This window comes from Sturnira hondurensis, unplaced genomic scaffold, assembly GCF_014824575.4.
Source record: "Sturnira hondurensis isolate 20B ecotype Veracruz unplaced genomic scaffold, ASM1482457v3 Scaffold0006849, whole genome shotgun sequence".
In the NCBI taxonomy this organism is placed as follows: Eukaryota; Metazoa; Chordata; class Mammalia; order Chiroptera; family Phyllostomidae; genus Sturnira; species Sturnira hondurensis.
Window position 1 is genome coordinate 1,730,561 of NW_028079480.1, and position 23,678 is coordinate 1,754,238.

The 23,678-nt window shown below is 49.9% G+C and overlaps 2 protein-coding genes across 5 annotated transcripts; both read right to left on the reverse strand.

Annotated features, from left to right (window-relative positions):
- Positions 1 to 703: 703 nt before the first annotated feature.
- HOGA1 (4-hydroxy-2-oxoglutarate aldolase 1) lies at positions 704 to 23,063 on the reverse strand. 4 transcript variants are annotated; one of them, XM_037050800.1, is made up of 7 exons: positions 22,530 to 23,056; positions 11,226 to 11,354; positions 10,890 to 11,017; positions 10,306 to 10,440; positions 9,995 to 10,091; positions 8,299 to 8,432; positions 704 to 1,624 (listed from the first exon to the last, which is right to left on the reverse strand). In XM_037050800.1, exons 1-7 carry the CDS (start codon positions 22,738 to 22,740, stop codon positions 1,475 to 1,477), a joined length of 984 nt encoding a protein of 327 aa, XP_036906695.1. In that variant the 5' UTR covers positions 22,741 to 23,056; the 3' UTR covers positions 704 to 1,474. The 4 variants fall into 4 exon arrangements, with proteins under 4 accessions (XP_036906695.1, XP_036906697.1, XP_036906694.1 ...); XM_037050802.1 differs by lacking the exon at positions 704 to 1,624 and adding an exon at positions 1,631 to 3,366 and having other exon boundaries at positions 22,530 to 23,060; XM_037050799.1 differs by lacking the exon at positions 704 to 1,624 and adding an exon at positions 7,168 to 7,585 and having other exon boundaries at positions 22,530 to 23,063.
- Positions 17,162 to 18,992, reverse strand: CUNH10orf62 (chromosome unknown C10orf62 homolog; the record flags this gene model as incomplete). The annotated part of the gene is made up of 1 exon (XM_037050807.1): positions 17,162 to 18,992. A coding segment is annotated over one exon (930 nt), but the record flags the coding sequence as incomplete, so codon positions are not given.
- Positions 23,064 to 23,678: the final 615 nt, after the last annotated feature.

Genomic DNA, 23,678 nt, shown 5'->3' on the forward strand with positions numbered 1-23,678 from the left:
ACTAACCCTGTCATGTGCCTGGTCTTCTGTCGTCCTGGGAGGACAGTGCTGTCACTGTCCCTGTGTCACAGACGAGGCTCATGGCAGTTAAGGAGTTTCCCCAGTAGCGTGCGTCCTGTAGAGACTAAGGGGCAGATCCAAGAACTTCATTGCCACCTGTGTGAGCCCAGGGGCCGAGCACTTGACCAGTGCGCTAGCCTGCCTTCCTCGCCCTAGCTTGTTGGCCTGTCCTTGAACTTGATTCTCCTCTGAGCTCAGATCCTCTAGAAGTTGCCTAGAAGACAAGTCTAGGTGCTAGGTGCCCAGCTTCAGCTGAAGATCAATACTTTTTATATTCTCTCCTAGCCTTTTTCCTAAGCAAGAAATCCGTTTCTTTCTTTAGAACAGAGAGATCCTTAAAAATTTCATCTCAGGTTTTCTGCTACTGGTCAGATATCACTGAGTAAGCTTAAACATTTTGGAGAAAGCGGCCGTGTTTCTAAGTTGTCAATAGAACATTTTTACCTCTCCCATTTAAACTTAAATAAGGCTGTCACCAGTTTAATGCCCATGTGTGCTCAGTGTTGTGCGGGCCTCTCTCAGAGCTGGGGAGAGGCTGACCCAGACTGCTAAATGGCTTGTAGGTGCTTTCTTGACATCTGGACAGGAAACCTAAGAATTGCATAACAGTGAAGTATTGATCTCTACACAGCCACACTAGTTTAGCTTATTAAACTTTATTGCAATAACAAAATAATTATTTTTAACAATAAAAGCACAGTGCCCATAGGCAAGAGGATGGTCCTGTCTCAGGCCAACCCCCTTCCCTAATGTTTCAGACCTGGATTGATGGCAACAGTCTTCCAGAGTGTAACATTTATCCACTAGGTGTCATTATTTACCAATTCTGGCTTGTCTGTGCACTTGACGGTTGAGATCAAAGTCAGAGACAAGAATGTGAAATGAATCAAAATGGATTTAGAAAAGGGCACTGTGGCTGCAGTGTGTCTTGGGGTGGGGGTGGGGGGTACCTTTCAAAGACAAGTGACATTTATCTGATCACATCCCCTGGAAAGAGAACTGGGTCCTTTGAGTGGCCCTGCCACCCCCCCTGCCTTGTGCCAGAGTCAGGTTTGCACCCCCAAGTCTAGGTGGCCCTCCCTTCCAACACGCAGCCCTTCTGTGCCCAGCTGCCCCTGCCCTTCCCCTCTGGCTCCTGGCTCATGTGTCTTGGGCCGTGGGAATCCACAGTAGAGAGACAAGTAAACAATCGCTCCTGCCCAGACTGAGGTCTCTGGAGACCCAGAGTTTAGGGCACAAATTCGAGAAGCCAGGGGCCGTGGGAATAGGGAAGGAGCGTGCGTGGCCCCTGGTCTGCGGCACATGGAGGACTGCCGCAGGGGAGGAGCCTCCAACGCCCACGTCCCCTCATTCCCTTTCGGGCGCAGATGCAAGTCGGGCTGAGGATGGGCTCCTGCCTGGCCCATCCTTGCCCTCAGAGCCAGCCATTGTTGGTGAAATCCATGCGCAGCGCCTCCTCTTCATCAGGGCTCAGCTCCTGCAACGGGGCCCGGCAGGGGCCTCCATAGTAGCCAAACCAGTCCATGGTTTTCTTCAGCCCCGGGATCCCGAAGCGCCGGGTCACCTGAAAAGCAGGGCCTGTTAGAAGAGCCTGGGGAACCCCTGCACAGAGGTACCCAGGACTCTGACATGGGTCACTCTCAGAAAGTTGGGGTCCTTGCCCTTCTCCCTCATTGAAATAACTCCAAGTCTATGACACCCAGGGTAGACTGGGAGTCCAGATTAGAGACTGGAAGGCAGGCCGGCTGTAGAGAACACAATGCTGAAACCTCAAATTAAGAGGAAGATGCCTCCTTTGGTTTTAGGAGAAAAATCCATCCTACGTGGAGGGGAGAAAGCAACGTATAGGCTGGGTGCTGGAATGTGACCAATCTGCGGCCCGGTTCCCTGGAACCTGACTCAGCACCCCAGGCCATGGAAGTCAGGCACAGCCAGACCGCCACTGCCTGTGCAGGGGCCTCCCTGGCCCAACACTAACTGCTCTCACGGGAAAAATAACACGTCTTTGTCCACAGAAGTTTCATTGTGTAATCTTTTATCATTAACTTAGGAGCTCTGAGCAAGTTCTCTTGCCTAAAAAACTAGAGGGCTGAACATAATCTCTAGTCTTTTCCATTGTCATGAAGGACCTAAGGCTACTGTTGACTTAAAATCACACTCAGAGTTTTACAGAAAATGATGCATCAAGTGTCTGTTCTTTTAGCACAGCAACTGGTTATTTCATGCTGATCAGAAGCAGTAGATGAATCTTTGAGTCCCTAAAAACTAGGGAAGTACTCATTACTTAATAATAGTTTTATTCGGAGGAAAGGGAAAGCCTTAGAAGTATGGGCTTCTGAAGGGTAAACAAACAAACAAACGAAAGGTTGTTTGGGGTAAAAATGTTGGCAGCCTGATGAGAGAGTGGCTAATAACTTCAGCACTGGAGGCCAGTAGGCCTTAGCAAGCCCCTTGTCTTCCCAGGCCTGGCCGTACCCAGCCATGATGTTCTCATAACCCAGGCATTTCACCCAAAACCTGAGTAAGGTGGAAAAGACCTAGGGGACAGCGTGGACACAAGAAAGACCTAGAGAAAAGCTTTCTTCCACCACAGCAGCCTGAAGATCTCTGATTCGCCCCTGTTTAGACACTGAGAAAGGGTTGGATGCTTTGGTGGTAAAGAATATGCAAAGTCCTAAATATAGCCAGGGCAGGAGCCTGGCTGGGTGGGAAGGCGAGGAAGGACATTGTGTTCAAGCAGGGCTGGGAAATAAGGTGACATCAAGCCCCTCTTGGGGTGGCTGAGCCTACAGCCCAGGCAGCAGGAAGGCGTCCCAGGGATTCCTGAGTGTGTGCCCGGAGCTGGCAGAGGAGGGGCAGAGCACAGGGTGGGGCAGGATGGCATGCAGAGCGTCGGGTGGCAGCAAGCATCCTCTCTTCCCAAGGGGCAGCCCAAGCTGCTTCATCTATAAAATGACGTGATGGCAACACCTGTCCCATGTCACAAGAATTGAATGAGAAAAATGCCACTCCTAGACCAGACCCCAAAAGTCCTGGAAGCTTCTTTTCCTGTCAAAGTGGTATACAGGTTCTGGGACCTTCTCTCTTGCAGGTGGATGGGAGTGGGAGAGCAGAGGTCCCACCTCCGTGGACTGGCCAGTAGGTGTGGTACAGCCAGTGCCCCGTGGGACCCAGCTGTAAGGTCCTCATTTCTGCAGTTCTTACTTCCTATTTGCAGAGCACCCTGTCCCAGAAGAACCTTCACGTCCAGGGGGCTCATGCTTGCCTCCTCCGCTGTCCTGTCTCTAAATCTGAGTTAGTCTGCCCCTTTGAGGTAGAAATATAAACTGTGAGGAGATCTGGAGCCTTCCCATCAGTTTACCCAAATGAAAAACAGGGCCTCGCTCGGTCTGGGACTCTCGTCTCAGATGCAAAATCTAAGGGGTAGGGATGCCAGAAAACACAGTCATCAAGGTAAACAGTTAATGCAATTTTAAAAAAATCAAAATCAATGCAAAAATATCCGTAATGAACAAAGTATCGAAGTTTTGAACAAAGACAGGATCCAACAGAAACATGCCCTGCCATGTTGTAGCCTGAAGCAAACAAAATAAGGCAGTAATGTTCCTGTATACCTTTCATTTTTAAAAAAGATTTCATTTACTTACAAGATTTCGTTCATTTATTTATTTATTTATTTATTTAGAGAGAGGGGAAGGGAGGGAGAAAGAGAGGGAGAGGAACATCGACGTGAGAGAGAAGCATGGATTGGTTGCCTCTTGCATGTCCCCAACCCGGGAGCTGCTTTGCAACCTGGAATGTGCCCTGACCAGGAATGGGACTGGCGACCTTTCAGTTCACAAGCCAGTGCTCACTCCACTGAGTCACACCAGCCAGGGCTTGTGCACTTTTTAAAATTGATTTTAGAGGGACAGAAGAAGGGGGGAAAGTGAGAGAGAAACATCTATTTGTTGTTCCACTTACTTACTCATTCATTGGTTGCTTCTTTTTTGCGTGTTCTGCCTGGAGATCAAACCCACAACCTGTGTATTTTTTCATGGTTATTTTTTTTTCTAGAAGTAGATTTGGGGAACAATTGTTTTTATAACTTTGTTTCCACTCAAGCCAGGGAAGTAAAATTATAACAAATTATGTTTTGGGTGTAGATAAAATATTTAAAACTAAAAGAATGTTTTGTGTGAGCTTTAATATACCCCGCTTTTAAATTTTTCAATATTTTTAATGTTCTAGGGGTTGAAAAAAAATCACCATTTAGGAAACTAGCTAGAGCTTCTACTTCCAAGAAGATGGAATAGATGTACTTTTCCCTGTTCTTCTTAATACATGCAACTAAAAATCCTTGCACATTATATAAAAACAAGCATCACAAGAATTGGAGAGTAGGGAGAAAGAAGACCGAGTGGGGACCTCAGGAGCAAGAAACAGCGCAGTGCGGGCACAGCTGGCCCAGCCGTGGAGCTGCAGGAGCCAGCAGCCCTGAAATGCCACTGAGCACAGACAATAAAAGCCCCAACAAAAGGCCATTCTCTCCAGCCAAGGAAAGGAGCAGCCTAGCAAGATGGAAAACGTTTAGACAACAACCACTCTACCCCAGCCACACTCCACCCCTCAAAATCTCTGTGTCCCCACCATCACCCAGGCCTGGCTCTGAACGGGGAGCCAGATCTTCTGTCTCACAGCTCAGCTGAAGGGAGTGTTCCTCCCTGTCCCTGAAGGACAGTCTCAGAGGAAGGCCTAGAGGAGGAGTCCTAGCTTTGCCCACAGCCCACACTTGGGGAGGCCAGACCCCGCAGGCCCACTCATGGCATCCGTAGAGGCCACTTGGGAGCAGTGAGGAAGCACTCCCACCACCACCCCCAGCCCAGCTTGCATCAGTGGAGGCTCAGTGCAGAGCTGAAAAAAATGTTAAAACTCCCCCCAAAACAATCTCCTGGCCTAGATGGTTTCACTGGAGAATTACCAAAACTGTGTACAAAAAGATTTGATATCAATTCTACAGAGCCTCTTCCAGAAAACAGAAGAGGAGGGAATACTTTCCAGTTGATTAATGAAGCTACTTTTATCCTGATAGCAAAATCAGACAAAGGTAGTACTAGAGAGAGAGAAGAAAACTACATACCAGTATCCCTCATGAATAGAGACAGAAAAATCCTTAGTAAAATATTAGCAAATGGAATTCAGCGATATATAAAAAAGGTTACACACCATGGCTAAGGGGGGGTCTATTCCAGGGGTGCGGTTCTGGCTCAATATTTGAAAATTATTAATGTCACCCACTATATTAACAGGCTAAAAAGGGGGGAAATCACATGATCATATATCAGTCAATGCAGAAAAACATTTAACCAAATTCAACTCCCATGAACAACTTTAAAAAAACTCTCTGAAAACTAGAATAGCGGGGGAAGTTTTCCTTTAAGATCAGGAACAAGGTGAGGGTGTCCACTGTCACCACGCTCACTCCACCTTGTGCAGGAAGTCCTTGCCGGTGCAGTAAGGTGAGAAAGGAACTGGAAGATACACCACCCCCATTTATAGAGGATGATTGTAGAAAACCCCAAGGAATCTACCAAAAAACTCCTCGGACTAATAAGTGAGTTCAGCAGAGTCCTAAGATATGAGATAAACATGCAAAAATCAATGGTGTTTCTATACACCAACCATGACCTCATGAACAGTGGAACTAAAAATACAGTACCATTTATAATTATTTAAAAAATGCAGCCACTTAGGTGCAAATCTCTCAAAGCTTGTACAGGATTTGTTGGCCCAAAACTACAAAATGCTGATGAAATAAATCAAAGGAAGTCTACACAGATGGAGAGACATATCACATTCAAGTTCAAAGACAACACAGGTAACAAATCAATTGCCTCAAAATTGGTACAGGTTTAACCCAATTCCTACTAGAATCCCAGTAAGAATATTTGTAGATGTGGACCAGATGATTCTAAAATTTATATGGAAAGACAAGGGAATTCGACTGCCTAAAACAATGTCGAAAAAACGAAGTCGGAAGAATCAGTCTGCCTGATTTTAAGATTTATGATATTCTACAGTAATCAGACTGCAGGGTATGGCAGAGGGGAGATCAATGGAGAGAGTCTCAGACCTGTAAATAGACCCACACAAATGCACCCAACTGATTCCCACAGAAGCACGAAAGTAACTCCATAGAGGAAAGACCCCCTTTCAACAACTGCTGCTGGGGCAAGTGGGTGCTGTAGGCAAAAATAAATAAATAAAAAATAAAATAAAATAGAGCCTCGATCTAAGTCTCCCATTTTACACAAAAATTAACTCAAAATACTGGTAGTTCAAAAATTTGTAAAATATAAAATTATAAAGCTTTTAGGAAAAAATGAAGACAATCTTCACAATTTGCTGGTAGGCAAACAGTTCTTAGACTTAACATTGAAAGCATAAACATAAAAAAATATTGATAAACTGGACATCAAAATCGAAAACTTTTGCTCTTCGAAAGACATTTAAGAGAACGACAAGCTACTGATTGGGAGAAAATATTTGCAAACCGCATATTTAACACAGGCCTAAGTATTTAAGAGATACAATGAACTTCCAAAGCTCAACAGAAAAAAAAAATAATCCAATTAGAAAATGGGCAAGTGGCATAAAATGACATTTCATCTAAGAGCATATACAGATGGCAAATATATACATGAAAACAAGTTCAATAGCATTAGCTATAAGATACATGCAAATGAAAACCACAATGAAACATCACCACACACCTATCAGAAGGACTGAAATAAAAGACAGTCACAAGATCAAATGCTGGATGCAGATTGGATCACTCACACATTTACACCAATGAAAATGTAAACATTTTCCAGCTACTCTGGAAAACAGTTTAGCAGTTTCTTAAAACACTAAACATGCAACCATCACGTGACCCAGCAATTGTATGCCTTTCCCGAAAAATGAGAAACATGGAAGTGCATGTTCCTAGCAGCTCTGAATAGCCAAATCTGGAAACACCCGGCTGTCCTTCAACAGGGGAATGGCCAAAAAAGTGGTGGTGCGGCCACGCCATGAAATAACTACTCATCAATAAAAAGGAACCACCTAGGTAGGAGGTGGGGTTGGTGGGGCTGGGGGGAGAGCAGTGGAGGAAAATGGAGACAAATATATGTGAACCGAAAAAAAAAAAAAAAGGAACCACCTACTGACCCATGCACCATGTGGATGAATCTCCAGAAAATTATACCGAGTGGGGAAAAAAAGCCAATCTCAAAAGGTTATAGACTATATTATTTCATTTATATAACAACCTTGAACTGACAAAATTAAAACTGGTAAACATATTTGTGGTTGCCACAGGCTAAAAAGGGGGCGGAGCAGGAAGTGAGCATGTGTGGCTGTAAAGAGGGACGTGAAGGGTCTCCGTGCGGATGGAAGTGCTCTGTGTCTCAACCATCTCAGTGTTGGGATCCTGACTAGGGTGTAGTTGCTGCTGGGGGAGACTGGGAAGTGGGTGCACGTGCTGTGCCTGTACTGTGTTCATCTAAAACATACAGAAAAACATGTCTCTAGGGGCACGCTTTTTGGGGGGGGGGGCTCAGACTCCAGTGTGGCTCCGCACAGCATTGCCTGGCACTTGACAGCTTTCTACCTCAGCTCTTCCTGACTTGCCCAGCACAGGCTTGGGGTATATGATCTGACTACAGAATGGATTATCTGACGACAGAACTCTCCTGGGAAAGCTGGGCTCTAAACACCTCCAGCGTTCCAATCATTCTCACCATCACTCTGGCTGGATTTGTTTGTTTGTTTGTTTGTTTGTTTTGTCATTTGCTTTTAAGGATCTGGCCCCTTATAAAGCTGGCATAAAGGCAGAGGCCCCTTTCTCTAGGTCGTGCATCCCTATATAAGGTCCCAGGATGACTTACGCCACAATTGCTCAGGATGACTTATGTCACAATCACTCGTCATCTTTGTCTCAGTGCCTATGCCTGGGCCTAAAGGATCACAGTTTTAACCAGATTCCCCAGATGAATTCTAACGCACACTTAAATTGGGGCTCAACTTCACCTGAAGTCAAGATTTTTCTGGGGAGGCACAAGGAGTTCCCACACTGGGATGTTCTCTGAAAAGACTTCCTGGAAGGAAAGGGGCTGAGTGGGGGCGCTTGGGGCCACTCTGGCTCCCACCCCGGCTCCCACCCCAGTGAGGACATCCCCACCCCCAGCCCTCTGCTGCCATTGGCAGGGAGCTCACCGCAGTGTTTGGCTCGAGGAGGCGGTGCTGTAGCTTCTGGGCATCTTCCCATTGTCCTGTGAGGCAGAGTCGCTCCAGCTGACACACCTGAGCCCCCAGGACATTGGCCAGGGCACACACGCCCCCCATGCCTCCTGCCCCAGAGTGAGATACAGAACATCAGCCAGAGCCTCTTCTCTCAGAGAATTACAAGCTCTGGCCCCGGGGACCTCTTTGTTCTGGGGAGCTAGGACGTGGATTTCTGTACCACTGGGTGGCCATGTGTACGGCCCACTCTGCAAGTCCACAGGGTATGGAGAGGAACGCTGCCAGCGTGTTTGAAGCAGAACCCCACAGGATGAGGGTCAGAGAGCAGAGCTTGAAGGCTAACTCAAGGAGGGTTGCTTCTCTGCATTCCCCTCCTCCCCCAAAAGTCAAATTCCACCTGGCAGTTGATACCTCCACACTCCTCCACCAGGCCCCTGACTCACCAGTCCTGGAAGGGGGTGAAATGAATGGGAAGCCTTTGTTCTGAAATCTTACCCACCCCCCATGTGAATTCAGCCTGGAACAGGAGTAGGGGAATGGAAAGCACTGGACACAGGACACCGGGAATTTCCTCCCATTGGCTGCACGAACTTGGACAAGTCACAGACCCCCTGATCCTCTTTGTTCTCACTTGGCAGTGAATATGGGCTGGCTATGATGGCAGAGGGCCCTGCCACTTCTGCCAGCCTGTGAATGTGATGCTAAGGCTAATTAGGGTGACCCTAAGCAGAGAGCCTTCAAAACCGGAGAGAGTAGGCGGTTAGAATTGGGCTAATATAGCTGCCATTTATCAAATCCCTATTGCGTGCCAAGCACGGTGGCAGACAGAGGGCCAGCGCTCTCTCTCACAACACATTTCCTGCTTTACAGAGTAGGAGGAACTCAGGCCTGGAGAGGTTGAGTACCTTGCCCACCAATACACAATGAATAAACGACAGGGCTGAGGTTCCAGTCAGATTCCTCCAGCCCCCAGAACCTGTGCTTTTTCCATCTACCCCACTCTCAGGAATGAGGCATAACTGATTGCCCCCTTCTTCCCCTGTAACTTTAGCAACGGTGATAGGCAGAGGGGGATATGCACAGACCAGAGAGGGTGGGGCCCTGCAGCTTTGGAAAAGTAACCTAAATCTGTGTCGGCCAAAGGAGCAGATGCTCTTTCCCCCAACCGGAACCCAAGGACCTTCACCCCAAATGGACAAGAGCAGTTGGCCTAATGCTGACATCCCTAGTGCCTTGGACTGGGACAGAGTCTGGTCAGGCAGCTGAAGATCCCTGGCCCAGCCCTGCAGGTCTGAGCATTCGTTCTAGCCTGGAACCAGAGAGAGAGAGAGGAAAATTGACTCTGGAATACAGAGGAGGACTTCAAGGCCTCTGTGAGATTAGAAGAACTAAATTTGTCACCAAAGCAGGGAGCTTGGGAACTTAGAGCAAATTGCAGGCAACTCTATGACAGGCCAGGGTTTATACATGGCTACCCTTCTCGGTCAAAAACAAGGTCACTCACAAGCTCCCAGTGTCCAGACAAGCAGTGCACTGGACTTCTGGGGTTTCAGAGCAGGCAAGCTGACAGAGGCCCTCTGCAGACCCAGCCCTTGACCTCATGGTCTTTTCCAGCTGTCTGGGTGCATCTGGGTCACCCTTCACAGTGTGGGAGCAGCGGGAGGCCTACCCATGGCATAGCTGGCCAGCAGGAAGCCAGCAGATCCAGCCAACACTTGGAAATCCTGCCTCCTGGTCTTGTGAACCATCAGCCCGATTCTGGACACCTGTAACAGCAAACCTGGTGAAGTGGGGCCTGGGCCAGTGTGGGCGGATGAGAGCCCAGGCCCCCGTGAGGTTCTCCCAAGTCCCGAGGAGGAAAGCCCAGACCACCGACTGAGAGAACCCAAACTGAAGCAGGTCCCAGAGCTGCCCTGAAGCTGGCAAGAAAAGAGAAAAGAGAAGTGGGTGGTCCCTCAGCCAGGAAGTATTGCCACTCACATCACCGCCACTGTCCTTGATGCCGATGATATTTGGGTGCTGGGAAAGTGTGACCACCGTGTCCACAGGCAGGTCCAGCCCTGTGTTGGCTGGGACAGTGTATAGCACCACAGGAATTGGAGAGAGGTCAGCGACCTTGGGGACAAAAAGAAGAGGGGAGAGGGCAGCCACCCAGGCTCCCTCCCTGGCCAGGGAGCCCTGGCCAGGCCCACCTGCTGGACTAGAAGTCAAGTGCTCCGTGCCTTGCCTGTACGAAGTGATAATGGATAGTAACTAGCGAGTGCTTTCTATGTGCCAAGCACATAGTCCCAAGTTCTTTATGATTTGGTAGAATTTAGTCCGAACAACAACCCTATGAAAAAGGTACCTTTATTCCTCCCATTTGAGAAGGGAGGAAACAGCAACAGCATGGTTAGGGGAGTCAGCCAACATCACTCAGCTGGTACCTGGCGGCGTTTCTCCCCTTCTCAGGCCCACCACTCCATTTCCAGCTTCTTGGCCTCCTCTTCTCAGGAGGAGTCTCCCCCTCACTCAGCCTCCACTTGGTCCCAGACCTCAACCCTCGGCCCACCCCTCACACCCACCTTGGTGTAGTGGTGAATGAGGGCAGCGCTGTTCATGCGGCCACGATAGTAGCAAGGGGTCACCACCATGGCGGCGTCAGCCCCTACCTGGGCCATGCTCACGGTCATCTCCACTGTGGCTTGAGTAGCTGTAGGAGGAAAGAGGGAGTCTTCCTTTCAGGCCATGGAGGGTGAGAACAGGAGGAGGAAAAAAGGGCTGGGCTAGGACCCTGGGGCAAGCAAGGGGTGCAAAAGGGATAGATAAGTAGACTGGACCCAGCCCCTGGGCCAAGCAGCCTGGCCTCCCACCCCCAGCCATCCCCAGCCACCCCAGGGCCCAGGGCATTATGGCCTCACACTCGCAGCCAGAGCCAGCTAGCAGAAGCTTGTCCTTGGGCATGGCCTGGCGCACACGGCTAACCACCTCCAGGCGCTCATTGCTGGTTAGGAAGGGGAATTCGCCATTGGAGCCCTGGACCACAAAGCCTGCAGGAGAGATTGCATCACACCAAGAGTCACCTTCCCATCCTCTTGTGAACAACAGGGACATTCCTGTTACCTTCACCAGGGTTCCTACCTCCTGAAAACCATAGTTTTTCACACATTTCCTTCCCATCTTTGTCCTGATGCAGCCAGAATGTGCTGCAGTAGCAGTGTTCACACCATTTTTTTCTTTGCTTTAATGATCAGTTTTAGCCAGGCCCCAAGAGGTAATAACAGAATTCACGTGTTTGTATTCAGCACCCATTGCAACCCTCCCCTGGTCCCCTTCTCCTTCTTCCTCTTGCTGTCCTGACTCGGGGGTTATTAATCCCATTCATGTCCTTATACCCTTAAGACACACATTTGAACCCATAAAGAAGACATAATGGGTTTTGCCACTTTAAACTTTATAGAAATGAAAGCAAACATATATATCTCCCGCAGTATGCCATTTTTCCCGACATTAGGTTTCGAGCTTTGTCCACAGCAGGACAGGCAACTGTGAGTCATTCATTTTTCATTGTTATATAATATTCTATTGTGAGCTCAGAACACAATTTACTTTTCACTCTCCTCTTGAGAACATTTAGAATGTTTTTTGTTTTTATTTATTTATTTATTTTTAGAGAGAGGGGGATGGAGGAAGAAAGAGGGAGAGAAACATTGATATGTAAGAGATATATTTATTGGTTGCCTCTCACATGCCCCCAACTGGGGACCTGGCCCACAGCCCAGGCATGTGCCCTGACTGGGAATGGAACCAGCGACATCTCGATCCATAGGCTGACATTCAAGCCACTGAGTCATCCCAGACAGGGCTTGTTTTATTTAGTTAGTTAAAATACTTCAAAAAATATTTTTAGAGAAAGGGAAAGGAAGTTAAAAAAGAGAAGGAGAGAAACATTGATGTGAGAGAGAAATATCAATCAGCTGCTTTCCACACGTGGCCCGAGTAGAGATCGAACCTGCGACCCAGGCATGTACCCCAATCGGGAATCAAACCTGTGACTCTTTGGTTTGTGGGACGACACCCAACCAACCGAGCTACAGTGGCCAGGGCAGAATGTTTCCTTATTTTTCCTAGCAATGCTGAAACAAACATTTTCTGTGAAGTCTTCTGTGCCCAGGCCCAAGAGTTTCCCTACAGTTTACTGAAGTGCGTAGTTGCCAAGTGGAACGTGTGTGCGCACCTGCCCATGCCACGCGTCTCTCTGATCGGCCGGCTCACATCCCCTCAGCACAGAGAAGAGTCTGTCAGTGCCCAGCTCGCCAACATTGGGGATGGTCCGCGCTAATTTTTGCCTATTTTCTGGGTGAAAAGTGACATTTCATTCTTCTATTTTTTCATCTTCTATCTGTCACTGAAATGGTTTCTAACATTACCAGTTAAAGGTGTCGATGCTTTTATATCCACAAGAGACCAGCAGAATTGCCACTGTTCAGCTAAATCTGAAAGGACTGTTAGCAAAACCATTTGCCTCCTTTTAAAAATTTTTTTCTCTTTCCTCTTCTTTCTCCTCTCTACCCCCAAATATATTTTTCTTCAGTAGTTGGCAAATACAGCCTTAAATACAACAAGATTATTAACAAATAGAAGCGTGTTAGAGGAAAAAATAAAAATTTGGGAGCGATATTGATTTCAAACGCCCCGCTCACACAGTTGTGAGCGATGGCCATGAATTGGACTTGGAGCTTCCCAACAAGCAAAGCTAAAAGGGAAACGTGGTCAGCTGACAGATACGCAGGACTCGAGACAAAGGCAAGCAGCTGCCCTGGAGCAACACAGAGTTTCCTGGCCCTGGGACCGAAAGAGACTATTCCCCTGAGTCATCTCCAGGGGACACAGTGTGATGTAGGGCCCCTGTAACTCCACAAAGCTTTTCCGTGCTGCTCACAGGCCATTAGAATTCACTGAGTAGATTGCCAGGATAGCTCTGGACACTTTGCATTTTTTCCATGGTTTTGTTTTGTCTTTTCTTGTCTCGCTAACATTGCAGGAAACATCTTGAGGCAAATAGCTTTTGGCCTCTGTTGGACTGCCTCCCTAGGAGCAATTCCTCCGTGTCAGGCCAATTCCTCTGTGTTGGGCTGGCAGCCGAGGACAGGAGCCTCCTCCTGTTACATAAGGCCCCAGGGCTTTCCCAGTGGGTCATCCCCACTGGTAGAGCTGCCAGCCCTGGAGAAGGCCCCAGGGCAGCCCAGCACCCTCGAATTTAGAGTTCAAAGACAGAGATCAAGCTTTTGCTACTCTCTTTATCCAAATGGAAGAACATCTTCCCCCACCCCCACGTCCGCAACTGTATCTGCTGTCCCTCCTCGAAGGGGTCTGAGGTGAGTCCTTGCTTCAGCCACTTCTTCAGCTACAGCCACTCACTCCCAAGTATCCCTTCATTTTGGGCAGTCAGCTCCAGAGGCCCCCAGGCCCCTCCACCAGTGGGACTTCAACAGCAGGACAGCTGGGTCTAACACTGGGGGTGAAGGAAGGCCCTGCGCTCCAGACTCCCAGTGGCCTCTTCCTTGTGTCATTTAAGGGAGCGTCTGGCCCAGGCCTGTCTCCTAAGAGGGATGAAATGCCAGGCTGGGGAGAGAGAGTGGGAGAGAGAGTGGCAGGGAAGCACTGGGCGCAAGTCACCTGGCTATTGAGCCAGTGAAATCACGCCTCTGAGTCTCTATTTCCTTTTCTTAAAATTTTATTTATTTAGGGACTGGGCCTGCAACCCAGGCTTGTGCTCTGACTGGAATTAACCCGGCAACATACTGGTTCACAGCCTGACGCTCATTCTACTGAGCCACACCACCTAAGGCATCCACTTCCTTTTCTACAGGGCGACAATAAAAACCATTTCAATCCTACCTTAGAGGGCTGTCCCTAAACGCACAAAGAAGGAAATGTACAAGAAAGCCCTTTGAAATCTAGGAACTGCTGCCCCAAGAGCTTTCTCCTACTTGGCTGTCCAGTTTCAGGCCCCATGTGTCTCTGCTGTTGTAGAGAGGGGACCAGAGAAGAGGAACAGGCCGGAGTCCCAGTGGGAGCAAGGGAAGTGAGGAGTGGACCAGGGCAGTAGAGCGACCCTTTACCAGCTGTGAGATCTTGGGCCACTGGCTTGACCAAAGCTCAGCTTCATTGAACAAAAAATGGGGATAATGTGAGCACCCTGTTCGAAGAGTTGTTGTGAAGCTTAACTCAGAGAGTTTGTAAAGCGCCTAGAACAGAACCTGGCACTCGGTGTTAGCTGTGATTATTCCAGAGTCAGGAGAAAGCGCTCCAGCTTCAGTCAGGAGGGCGGCAGCATGCGATCTGAGGACGGTGGGTGTGGGAGGGGAGGCCGCCCTTGGACCTCTCAGGCCCCTCCAGCTATAACACAAAAAGCCTCTCTCCCTTGGTTATGCTGACTGTTCTGGGCAGCCAGAGTGGCCTGGGAAGAGGAGCAGGTGTCTGGGGCTGGGGATGCACAAGCAACCTAGAGATTTACTGTGGCCAAAAGGAGTCACAGGCTCTCTCACTGTTGTGTCCCCTTGGCCCATCATCATTGCCACCTCCTCTGAGAAGTCTTCCTGGGATCTCTCCCCTGGACATCTCCCCTCTGAACTTTTTCTACTACATGTTCCTTACCTTTCCCTGTTGCCTAATCAAAAATTCACAAAGGTGCCGGAACCCCTCAATCTCCTCCACCCCACCTATGGGGTTAGGCAAAATTTCTCAAGAGTGGAAATGTAATGGATGGCCTCCTAAGTCCTTCTGGACTCTAGGCCCTGTAGTCCCCTTTATGGCTATTTCTCCTACCTTTTGTTTATCTCTAAATGTTGCCCTGCAGCCAAATTGACTGCAAGATCATCTAGACATACTGCCTCCTTCCTGCCTCTACGCCTTTGCTCCTGCTGTTTGTTCTCTTCTGCCTGGAAGAGAGGGCCACAGAGCCTTTCCTCCATGCCCCCCACCCCTGCTGTGTTCCCCACGGCACCTTGCTCTCCTCACGTGGCACCTGCCCTACTTTACCGGGAATCATCAAGGTCAGGGATGGTGTCCCCCTCACTTTGGCTTCCTCCATGACATTTTCCTACGCTGTCAGTTGAGGGGCGTGCTGACAACACGCTGTGTCAAAGAAGAGCCATCCCACACTTGGCCTGGGGCAGAGCTCCTTTGTGATGTGATTCACAACCACCTCCCACAGGGAAGAAATGAACGTTCCTGACAAGATGCTGAAGCAATTTCTGGAGGAGCTTTAATAGAATTGAGCTTTGGTCTGGGAAATCGGCCACTCCCCTCCCCAGCTGACTTTTAGGCAAGAGTCTAGTGGCTGTTGACTGTCCTTGTAGCTAGTCCAACAATGATTTAACCATTCTCTTTTCTTACAGAAATATCCTGATCGGAGTCTATTTTTGAGTTGGCTGCTTAGTAGCCATTTTCCTTAAAATGAAATTTTAATATGCATTCATAGTTAAGCTGTCTAAAAATTTTTTTAAAGATTTTATTTATTTATCTTTAGAGGGAAAGGGAAGGAGAGAGGGAGAGAATATCAACATATGGCTGCCCCCCATCCACCCCTGCTGGGACCTGGCCCACAACCCAGGCATGTGCTCTGACTGGGAATCGAACCTTGATCCTCTGGATCACAGGCCCACGCTCAATGCACTGAGCTACACCAGCCAGAGCTTAAAAGTAAAGATTCTGAAAGTCACAATTAGCTAATCTTAAATTTTATGTGATAAGTGTTTTTTTCTAATCCTCACCTGAGGACGTCATTGTCACTCCTTCTACAAAAAGGCAAAGAATGAGAGAGAGAGAGAGAGAGAGAGAGAAACATTGATGGGAGAGAGGGGATCTGCTTGCCTCCTGTATGCACCCAGACTGGAATCTGTGCTGAGATGAGGGGTAGCACATGCCCTTGCTCGGACCAGGGATAAAACCCCACAACCCAGGTATGTGCCTGGACTGGGAATCGAACCCACAACCTTTTAGTTATAGGACAACACTCCAACCAACTGAGCCACACTGGCCAGAGATATGTTGTAAGCTTTGAAGCCAAACTCCCCACTCTTGCCTTTTGTCTAATTAAGCAGCCTCCAACATTTGCCCATGTGACTGATCCCACTTTTTCCAATTTAAGTTTTTATTATAAAGTATTTTAAATATGCAAATATATATCAGCATTTACATAAAGTCACTTATTAGTAATGTCAAATATATTTAAATATTCCCAAATATTTAATATGTCCCAAAACTCTCAGACAATGTTTAGGATGTTGATAGATCTATCCATTCTTTGCAATGATTCTACACACCTTCTCCCTGGAGTTAGAGGCCCACAGGTTGGAAATCACTGGTAAATCTATTATGGAATCGATGGAAATGGGAAGAAATTTCTATGTGAAGGGCTTACTAGGGGTTAGGCAAAGCTGTGCCGCCGACTTTTCTCAGTTCTCAGGGTGGGGGGGAGACTCCCTTTAACTGCCTCACTGGGGGTCACCCATTGCCTCAGAAATGGCTTCTTGGGATCCTGGAATAGGAATCGGGAGGCTTGTCAGGGAGCACAGAAAGTGTCAGAACATGTGGGAAGAGGACAGGAAGAAGCGTGAGAGAGGTGGACCCATCTGGGGACGGTGAGCAAGGGACTGGGGTCAGAACAGGGCAGGGGCCTGGGTTTGAGCTTCCAGGTCAGCCGAAGCAGGGCTCTGACCCCAGTGACGCCATGGACAGTCTGAGCCAACTCAGGCAGATTACATCTCTGAGCCTCAGGAGCCTCGTCTGCGATAGGGAGAGAATGAATGGGTCTCTCTCACGGATCTGTGCTGTAGCAGTTAACAGAGAACGTAGCACCCACCAAGGACACACACACAGACTCTCGAAAAGAAGGGCTGCTAGTTGTACTAACAGAAGCGACAGTCCCAGCCCTGGCCATGCTAACAAGGAAAGAATATAGAGCACTGTAGCTCTAAGGGCAATGGGGGGGGCGCACCACAGGGACCCCCGGGGCCCAAGGGAGCAGGTGGGCAGAGAGGGCACTGCAGGGTGGGATGCCACATGACTGGAGAAGCCGTAGACCCAGAGAGGATGGCACCCATAGGACAAGGGCCTAGAGCCCACCCCGCTTACTCCCTTGCTTCTAGAAGTCTATCTCACTTCCTCCCCCCATTTCCAGCTGCTCCCTCTTTCCCTGACAATAGCAGGTTGGTGAATGTGAAGCCCTCTAGAGATAGTGCAGAAGCCACTTTATGGTGTCTCAAATCAGCCCAGTGAAAAAGCCCCAGGTCAAGGCCCATGTCAAGAGGTCTGAGGGAGAAGGAACCCTCTCCCCATATCCTTGCCCAGCACTGAGGCTGGCCACAGAGCTCCCAGACTCAGAGTGAGGGTGTACAGGCTTTATTGGTTCAGTTCCAGGCTTGTGGCATCAGCGCAGGGCTCTCAGCTGCTCCTGGGATCTGCCTCATCTGTCTTCTCTCAGTGGGTGAGCACTGTGGGTGGGTACAGGGGCCTGTGAGTCTATTTCAGTTGCTGCGCTTCTTCCCAGCTCTCCTTCTATGAGGGCCTGTCCTCTGTGGCAGACCCCGCTCATGAAATCAGAGGGGCCCAGGACCCCCGCAGGGGCCTAAGAGGGAAGGGATCAGGGTGCATCATCTTACTCTGGGCCACAGAGGTTGTCCCACGGGAGAGAAAACAGGCCTGTGGTTGTGTACCAACCCTGTTGGGGGAAGGGGCCGCTCCATCCATGGTTAGGTGGCTTCGAAGGGGTGATAGGGCTGATGGCTGCGGTTGGGGAGGCTGTGGCTCTGGTGGCTCGGGTGGCTTGGATGATCCTGGTGGCCATGGTGACTGTGGCCATGGAAGGTGTGTGTGTGGTTCATACCAGCTACAGTGGTTTCCCGCTGGGTGAGGAAATTGCTTTTCAGTTTTATCTCCACCTCCCCAAGGGCCTTCAGTTCCTCCTGGTTGATGTCCTTGGGTTCCACGTGGCCTGAATTCTGGTAAACCATGGCACGCTGCATCATGGAGTTGGCCAGTTGCCGTCCCTTGGCGTCAATCTCCTTAGTGCTAGTAGCCACGGCAGCCCATGTAGCCTCATCTGTGGACGAGGACTCCTTGTGGGTCTCTTTGACCACTGAGGATCCAAATACCTTCTGTTTGTTAGGGAAGGGCCCCTGGTGGCGAGCAGCGCCTGCTTCTTGCCTCAAGGTGGCGGTCTCCACGAGCATCGTGGTGCTGGCCTCTCTGTGGCCACTGTTAGGCTGTGGAGGGGCGGTACTGCTGCCGGTGGCCAGCTTCTCTTCGGAAAGGCGGCTAAAGTGAGACTTGATCCAGCTGTCATTCTGTGCTTTATGGCCTTGTGTGCTTTGTGGCTGGTGCTCGTCTTGTACAGACTCAGAAGTTATCTTCCTTCTCTTCTTCCTCTGAAGCCACAGTATGAGGCCTCCCCCTCCGAGTAAGAGGACAGTCCCCAGCACCACCTTGCATGATGGCTGCTGGATGAGCTCCAAGAAGTTCTCCAGGACCCTACGCCAGGCAGGCAGAGTTAAGAGCACACTGGGAGTGGGGGAGCCCAGATGGTATGTTTCATGCTTGAAAGGGCAAGCTCCCTGTGGGTGTCTGGAAGGCAGGCCCCCCGCTGCACCCTTCCTAGGATGCCCCTCCCGCCTCAGCAATGAAACCCATTATGAGGTTCATTGGTGGGGGGGCCGGGTGGGGTGAGGCCACAGCATCCCTCTTGTCCAGTTTGGCAGGCATTGCCTGAGGGTCCAGGGTCTGTCCCCCACCCTGACGGCTGTCCCCAACTCTGAGTCCCTTCTACCTTCTGCTCGTGACCGGTTCTGCAACTCAGTCTTCCTTATCTTCCAGTCTTTGAGTTCTCTCTTCCTTCCCTCAGCACCCACATCTGCCACCTCAGCATTCCATCCCCACTGTCAACTCCCAACCCCATTATGGAGCAAGATCCAGAAGAAAAAGGGGCCCAGAAAGGAGCTCATTCTGGAATAACATGAGGTCACAAATGGGTGGGCGGGGGTCAGCGGGACTGAGAAGGAAGAACAGATAGGAAAAAAGAGGTCACCGGGCCCCAGATCTCTGGGGCCATTCCAGGATGGGGCTGCTACCTCTTGCCCTAGTGATGAACCTGCAACCCAGAACTTACCACCACCACCCAGCCCACCCCTGGAAATGGGCTCAGGGATGCTGTGAGCGGGTTGGCCTGTTGGCCAGGCTCTCCATACGTACAGACAACCGACAGCCTGGTCTATAATCCCACGTTGTGCCTGGGGCCTCTGCGGGAGGAACAGGCCTGGGCCATGCTATTTTCCACCCAGAAACATCTCACACATTTTTAAAAATGAAAATAATGCCAAAAGGGGTTTGTAAAAAAGTGTAACATTTTAAACAAAACATTTTACTTAACAGAGTAATGGCTTTAATACACATGAAAATATTCTATCCCATCACAAGAAACCATGGTCTAGTCCACATACTAAGGGAATAAGACACCAGCATAAGGTTCTGTGGGAACATCTATTCCCCAGGCGGCCGGAGTGGCGCTGTGCTTGCTTGTCCGGCGACCTCCTCTGGAAATAACAACTCAGAGTTCATCTCTGGGGTTGTTTGCGGGAGTGAGTTCAGGGCCAAATGTCCCCTCACAGCAGCTCCACCGCTAGTCTGTGGTTATAACTGTTATCTAAAAGAATACTCTTTATTCAAATAATGAGTTCGAATTAACAATGAAAAGATAAAAAGAGCTACAATAGTCAATAATATTGAATAACTACATAGGGTGTTATATGGGTACTAGATTTATTGGGGTGGTCATTTTGTAAGTTATATAAATGTCTAATCACTGCATAATATTGTAATCAACTGTAATTAACAATTTTTTTAAAAAGGGGCAATGCCTTCCCTAACAGTCTCTAGCTGCTCACTGATTCATCAAGGGCAGGTTCCCCTCTTTGGAGGACTTTCGACTTTGGAGGCCTTGGCAATGTGAAAGGAAATGGGTCTCTCCTAGGTCCAGGAGCGCTGAACTGCAACATGGGGCAAGGATCAGGGAAGTGACGTACAGATCTTGCAGCTAAGGTGGCTCACTGCTTCCTTCCCGGGCATCTGGCTGTGTCCTGGGAGCAGTGATAGGACCCGAGGTTTCATGTGTTTTGTGCCAGGGCCTCAGGCTTGAGCTCCTTGGGAGAAATGCATTGAACCCTATGGCTCAATTCCCATCCTAAAATGAAGAAACTTCATTAGGGGTTTAGTGATTTCTCCAAAGTTGCTGTAATTGGCGAAACCAGAATTCTTTCCCAGTTGTCTAACTCCAGACACTGGGCTCTTTCTACCCAGCCCACTGCCTCTCCCCGCACCCCAACTCAGAGATGAGGTGGGAGCAGGCGCCTGCGTGGGTTGCATGGGAGACAGTCCAGCATCCTGCCAAGTCTACCGCTGCCTGTGTTCCCTGGGCACCACCGTACCCCCTGCAGGAGTTGCGGGAGCGGGGGGTGGGGGAGTCCAGAGAACCCGGGGGTCTCTGTGGATTCTCTGGGCATCAGGCATAGATCAGATGCAAAGTCTACCCTCCCCCCCTGCACTAAGGTGTCCTCGAACCTGGAAGGTGAATCAGAATCTCTTCTCCTCTTAGAGATTCAAGGAGCTCCTCACTTTACTTCAAGAGAACAAGGCCTCAGCTGGGACCTTCAGGCCCCAAAGCCCTGAGCCCCAGCAGAAATTTACTTAACAGTTGGTGCCACGGCTCAGTGTGGGGGTGGCCACAGGACATTCATTGTCCCTTAGGGAAGGATCGTATCACTTCAGCACTGAGATGTGAATGGGGTCTCGGTCAGGCCAGCAGCCGCTGTCCCAAAACAGCTTTGCCCACAGTCCCAATAGTACTGTCATCCTAATAATTGTTATTATTGGAATCAGTACCTTCCAATGTATCACTCTACAATTCACAGTGTGCTTTTACTTGCATTCTCCCAGGTTTTTCTCCCAACTATCGTATGAGATGGACATCACTACTCCCAGGTGTCAGACATGGGGGCTGACGTTTAGAGGGGCTAGCTCACAGCTAAGTCAGTGGCAGAGCTGTGATTTGAATCTAGAACCCATCATGTCCCCTTTTTAAAAAATCCTCACCTGAGGATGTTTATTGATTTTAGAGAGAAAGGAAGGAAGGAAGGGAAAGAGAGAAACATTGATCGGTTTCCTCCCGTGCAAGCCCCAATGGGGAATTGAACCCGCAACATAGGTATGTGTCCTGACCAGGAATCGAATCTGTAACCATTTGGCGTTCAGGATGACATTCCAACCAACTGAGCCACCCGGCTGGGCTAGAGTCCACACTCTTAGCTGCTCTACTCACTGCCTCGGTTGGAGCCCCTCCATTCCCAAAGCTGGTGCTTCCCAGGCACTGCAGACATCACCTGAACTCTGGCAGCCAGTGCCATGGAGTACCAACATGGATGTGCAGTGAGACTGGGATTCGAAGCCCAGCCCAGCCCGAAGTAAGTAACTTCGGTCGAGTGACTGTGTCACTCTGAGCCTCATCTTCCCATCTGGGAAGTGGAGCTCTTGAGAGTACTGCCTCAGGGAGTTCTCCCGAGTGACAGATGAGGGTGGGCAGGGCAGGACGGGAGGGTGGGCAGGGCAGAAGTGGGAGGGCTTTCCCACTTCTTCTGCTCTCACTCATTGTGCTTGTGGCTGTGTTATGTGTTGAGTGCCACAGATGGGACCTGGGCCGGGGCCTCAGCGAGGGAAGACCAGCGTGCAGGGGGAAGTGAGTCAGAGGACCAGAACAGGAATTAATTCAGCTAAGGAGGCTTTGCCCGGAAGAGTGTACACAAGGCTTTGAGGGAAATGAGCCTGCTGGCTGGGCTGCCACCTGGCTCCCTGGCTGCCCCTGAACCTGCACGGGGTGCCTGCTGGACAAGGACGTTCATGCCCATTATCTGGTCTGATCCCCATGCTAATGGTGGGAGCTAAGACGGTGCTTTAGCAGTTTACGGCTACAGAACTGAGGCAGGAGAGGTTTAGTCAAGGTCACAGGCCAGCTTCCCACCTATCGCCTGACTTCAGACGAGTGCCCTCTGTCCCTGTTCCACAGTAAAATGACCTCAGGGTAGTCCACTATTCCTGAGCAGCTTCACAGAGCCCGTGTGCCTTCCTCTGGCCTCACATCTCCCCCTAGCCCCACAGTGGACAGGCCCACTTACCTCTGAAGGGGAAGGTGCCCAGTTTGCGCAGATTCTCTTCCAGTTTCCCATAGTCCACCTCCGAGGTGGCAGTGAAGGGAGTGGTCACAGGGGGGTAGATGCCTGCGATGTCCACTTTCCTCCCCTCCCCTGAAGTTCGACCCCTCACATTCCTAGATAAGCCCCTGCTCAGCCCTTGCCTCACAGAGGACAAGACTCGGGGGCCCAGCATCTCCACAGGAGGCCTGGGGTCCAGCTAGGCTCTGCCCTTGTGGGAGGCTGTTTGGACTCCTTGTCACCTCTGTTACTGATCAATGTGTTTAGTTAAAAATTTGCTGCCCCCTGACTTATCAGCCCTGGGGCAGGCTGGGCTGGGTGTTCCCGGGGTCAAAGGCTAGGCCTGTAGGTCCCAGGGGGGTCTTCCTGTCTCTGGAGAGCAGCTAGAGAAATGCCACGACCCCACGTTCCTCTACCAGCCGGAGGGCTGGCTCCCGGGGTCTTGACACTAAAGGGTGTCTCTAGTGAGGCCTAGGCCCTCCTTCCACAATTCCCAGCCCCAGAGCCAGGAGCCCTGCCAGGTTCCTCTTGGCAGTTCCGTGGTTGGTTGGAGGAGCCAATTGGTTGAGCCTGTGGGAGGCGTGGCAGGCCTGGGTGATCCACAGTCCCTTGGCCTCCCCACTTGCCAACCAGGCTCCTCCTGTCAAGGCTGCCACGTGACAGGCCTGTGCTGGCTACACGCAGCCCCACAGGACAGCAGTCACAAGGTGGGGGGCGGACCAGGATGAGTGCACAGCGAAGCTGATCCATGCTGGGACTTGGGAAGAGGGGTGACAGGGCAAAGCAAGGAAGAGGAGAGATGCAGCAGGGCTGGCTCAAGCGGCCAAAGAGCTCCCAGTCCCCTCCTCCCCAGCTCATTCTTGCATTCCTCACTATTTCAGACACAAAAAGAAATAAATATCACACAGCAAAATGACTTTTCTTAAAAGATTTTATTTATTTATCTTTAGAGGGGAAGGGAAGGAGAGAAGGAGAGAAATATCAATGTATGGTTGCCTCTCGTGAGTCCCCTGCTGGGAACTGGCCTGCAACCTAGGCATGTGCCCTGACTGGGAATGGAACTGCAATCATGTGGTTGGCAGGCCCATGCTCAAACCACTGAGCTACACCAGC